The sequence below is a fragment of the Octopus bimaculoides genome, chromosome 13, assembly GCF_001194135.2.
Source record: "Octopus bimaculoides isolate UCB-OBI-ISO-001 chromosome 13, ASM119413v2, whole genome shotgun sequence".
Taxonomy (NCBI): domain Eukaryota; kingdom Metazoa; phylum Mollusca; class Cephalopoda; order Octopoda; family Octopodidae; genus Octopus; species Octopus bimaculoides.
In genome coordinates, this window is record NC_068993.1 from 53,331,749 (window position 1) to 53,336,064 (window position 4,316).

At 37.8% G+C, this 4,316-nt stretch overlaps 1 protein-coding gene across 1 annotated transcript in view; it reads left to right on the forward strand.

The window, feature by feature from the left end:
- The window catches only part of LOC106881063 (cathepsin O), a 19,642-nt gene that overhangs the window by 12,680 nt on the left and 2,646 nt on the right, over nucleotides 1-4,316 (forward strand). Inside the window, exons 7-8 of the mRNA XM_014931275.2 lie at nucleotides 708-874; nucleotides 2,924-3,016. Coding sequence (XP_014786761.1) covers nucleotides 708-874; nucleotides 2,924-3,016 — 260 coding nt within the window. The remainder of the gene's footprint in view (nucleotides 1-707; nucleotides 875-2,923; nucleotides 3,017-4,316) is intronic.

Consider the following 4,316-nt stretch of genomic DNA (forward strand, 5'->3'; position numbering starts at 1 on the left):
CACATGCACACCAGCTCTGTTTGCAAGGCTTTGGTTGGCTGGTGTTATAGTAGAGTTACACTTGCCCAATGTACTGCACAGTGAGATTGAACCCAAGACCCATCGGTAGGAAGCAAGCTGCCCAACCATATGACCTTGGGCTTATTCTTTTACATTTCTACTTGAGCATTACTATAATAACTAGGATGGATTATCTCGGTATCTCAGTTTATATGCCTTATTGTGACAGACATCCAGAACTTTGTCCCTGCTTGCCTTCTTTGATTAAGTCAGGTAAAAAAATAAAAAAAACAAAAGGAAAAACAAGGCAAGCTCTAAAACGTTGAGTTCTACCAGACCACAGTGTATCCATCCATCTATCCATCCTCTTCTCTGCCCAATACTCCTGGGAGGATCTTGTGGGTAGAATCTTCAGCCACCCACTTGTTTGCTTTCTTTTTCAATTAACACTATGTCTGGCTTCCTATTCTCCATCTCATCGTCACACTGAATCATAAAATCCCACAGGATCTTTGCATTATCATTTTCGATGATTATTATTATTATTATTATGACTATAAGCATGAAAACCAAGTAATGAAATGGAAGATAGCAAGTCTGGGTTTTTGTTTTACCACACTAATAAAAGCAAACACAGGAGGATCTGTCTTTATTCTTTAGAGATCTGCTAAGTTGTTTCTGAATGTTATTTGGCTTTCTTTTTTCAGCTTTGTTGGAAAAGAAGACAAAATGTTGCTCCATCTTGCCCAAAATGGTCCATTGGTTGCTGCAGTGGACGCCTCAACTTGGTCCAACTACCAGAAAGGAATCATTAGATACCACTGTGAGGCTACTAACAATCATGCTGTCCAGATTGTTGGATATAACATATCAGGTGACTATATTCTTCTATACACGCTTCTTTTCTCTCTTTCTCTCTTCCTACCCCATCTCTTTGTTGCTTCTTGCTTCATCTTTCAGTGGATATATAGATGTCAGTTAGGTGGTGTGGCTGGTGCTAAATCCATTGGGGTATTTTGTGTGTAATAGCAATTTCAGGGTCTATTAGGCAAGGGAGATGACTCTAAGGATCATTATTATTATTGTTGCGTGAGAGAGCAACGCATGCTATCAAAGTGACACTGGGGTACAAATATACAAAACCCAGTATACCCATCATGACTACCCATAAGGGTATACCAGGTACATGTATCACAATCATATGTACATGACATGGTGATCTCATATCAAGAAAAACAGCGCATGACCTTGCAAGTGGGGCCCAGTTAGAATTTTCTTCAGATCAGGTAGTCCATCCCACTCAAAAGGTCCCCGAATAAGAGGCAGGGGTGATAATACTAAGGGTTATTTTTTTTTAAAAAGTAATGGAGCAGTAAAATATGAGGTCTGGATTGTAACTCAAAATGTTCTAAGAACGGAAGAAAACTTGAAGCTTCTTGCTGATGCATATTAGAATTTCTCATATTTTTTCACTTATCCTTAGAGTTTCTAATTAATGTTGAAACTTGCATTTGTTCCTCAAGTTCAGAATGTATCTTAATAAATGACGTCTGAGTTCCTGAAATTGTATATATGCTGGTTATGTCACAATTTAAACTAGTTGGCCATTAAGCCAATAATCTAATTATTTATACGTTTATTGTTAACACCTTATCACTATAGATAGTAAGACTTGTTATAGGCGTCTACTGACTAATGGGCATGGGATCAGACTTATATAATTTTGTGATGGGATGCTAGGCACGAAAGATTGAATCTTTTTGCAGTAATGATTGAAAATTCAGCGAATTTACATATGGTAAACTAACTGATTTTAATTGTACTTTTTATCAAAGATTCAGTAAAATTTGTGATTATTTGGAAATATGTGATACTAGGTTTAAAAAATTCCTGGCAATGCTTATTCTTATTTCTATGTTAAAAGAAGTATTATATCATAGTGCTCATATTTTTCTACTTGATTATTTTCAAAAACCAAAAAAGAAAAAAAAAATACTTAAGAAGACACAATAACCCTTGCATCATAAACCATAAGACTGCTATTAGTAATATTTATACGCTAACAACTTTATGATTATGTACAGTGTACAGGATACATTTATTGAGGCCCTCACCACAAGAGAAGTTATCATGTCTGAAGCAGAACCAAAGAGTTCTATACGTTCTATGTTGCCTCTGTTCATGTATTTACACCAGAGTTTTGTCTCATGACCAGACAAAAGTGTGAGGGAGGGAAGCTTCTTAATGGATGAGAACCAATAATTAGTTGTACAGTTCTATATTTAAGAGATGAGGAATTATTTACATTTGATATTTGTCCTCATCTTGTTTGTTGTTAACACAACGTTTCGGCTGATATACCCTCCAGCCTTCATCAGGTGTCTTGGGGAAATTTCGAACCTCGGTTCTCATATGGTGTAGTGGTTAAGAGCGTGGGCTACTAACCCCAAGATTCCAAGTTCCATTCTAAGCTGTGACCTGAATAATAATAATGATGATGATGATGATGATGATGACGACGGTGGCGACGACGACGAGAAATACCTTAGGAATGAGAACTCAGGTTCGAAATTTCCCCAAGACACCTGATGAAGGCTGGAGGGTATATCAGCCGAAACGCTGTGTTAACAACAAAGATGAGGACAAATATCCGTCAGATGTAAATAATGTAAATAATGATTGGTTGGTAGAAGAGATAGAATAAAGGAAGCAGGAAAGAGAGAGGGAGAGGTAAGAGAGTGAGGGAGAAACTGTTACACAAGTTATAATTAAGAGATTGAATAAGCAGTATGAGCAGCTTGATGGGGAGAGAGAGGGTGACAGAAGAGATGATCGAATGTGCTAGAATTAAAGCCTGACTGACTGCCATACTCTTAATTATATTCTATTGACAATAATGTTTTCTGTTAATTATGAATTACAGGTGAAGTACCATATTACATTGTGAGAAACTCTTGGGGTAATGACTTTGGTATTGCTGGTTACCTTCACATTGCTGTTGGAAGCAACCTTTGTGGTAAGAATTTTTGAGTTTTAACATTGATGTGTTCTACATGGAATCTGATGTATGACATTTATGTAGAGTGGAATAAACTAACTTGGGTTTAGCCATCTGTGTATCATACAGACAAGATTGTGCCGTTTTCATTTGAGATAAAATCATTTACAGATGTGCTGTATTAAAGATACAATGTATATCAGAGGGAATTGAAACATCATCCTGGCAGTGGCTTCTGAAAGCACCAGATGCATTTCAACCTTCTTAGGCTTTATGAATCATGTGTATTTGCAACCATATGCTTAGTTAATATCTATCACCTCCGATCCATTGGAAACAGTAAATAATACTCGCATTTTTTAGCATTGAACTGCATATTATTTTGCTCTGCCCACTTGTATATTGCGTATATATATATATATGTAATATATATATATTTATTTGTGTGTGTGTATATATATATATATATAATGTATGCACGTAAAAAACACCATTTTGAGTGAGGCCATTGCCAGTACCGTCTGACTGGTCCTCGTGCCGGTGGCACGTAAAAGCACCCACTACACTCTCAGAGTGGTTGGTGTTAGGAAGGGCATCCAGTTGTAGAAACTCTGCCAGATCAGATTGGAGCCTGGTGCAGCCATCTGGTTCGCCGATCCTCAGTCAAATCGTCCAACCGATGTTAGCATGGAAGGCGGACGTTAAACGATGATGATATATAATGTATATATATGTATATAATGAAAGGCAAAGTCGATCTCGGCAGCATTTAAACTCAGAATATAAATGCTGCTATGCAGTATGCCCAGCATGCTAACAATTCCATCAGCTTTCTACCACAACACCTATCAAATAATGATGTAACATGCTGCAGTGTGAACCCAACAACCGTGAAATGTTAATGCAATGTAAAACTACGCACATCTAACAATTGATGTGTCTACACCACAATTATGTCCACAGATGGCCTTGCTCAGTATGTAGAAAAGGAGTAGGTAGTAACTCTATAAGATGTACCCGGTGCAAGCTATGGACACATAAGAGGTGCAGCAACATCAAAGGCAGGTTAACTAGCAAGTTAGTTTTTGTTTGTGGCAGACGTTCAGGTGCAATAAAGACTGTAAACAAACAGGAAACAACTTCTATCTCATTCCAGGGTGAAAAACTAGAGGTAGTCGATAGCTTCCGCTATCTGGGCGACCAAGTTAGTAGTGGGAGTGGGTGCGCTGAAAGTGTAGCTGCTAGAATAAGAATAGCCTGGGCAAAGTTTAGAGAGCTCTTACCCCTGCTGGCGACAAAGGGACTCTCATTCAGAGTA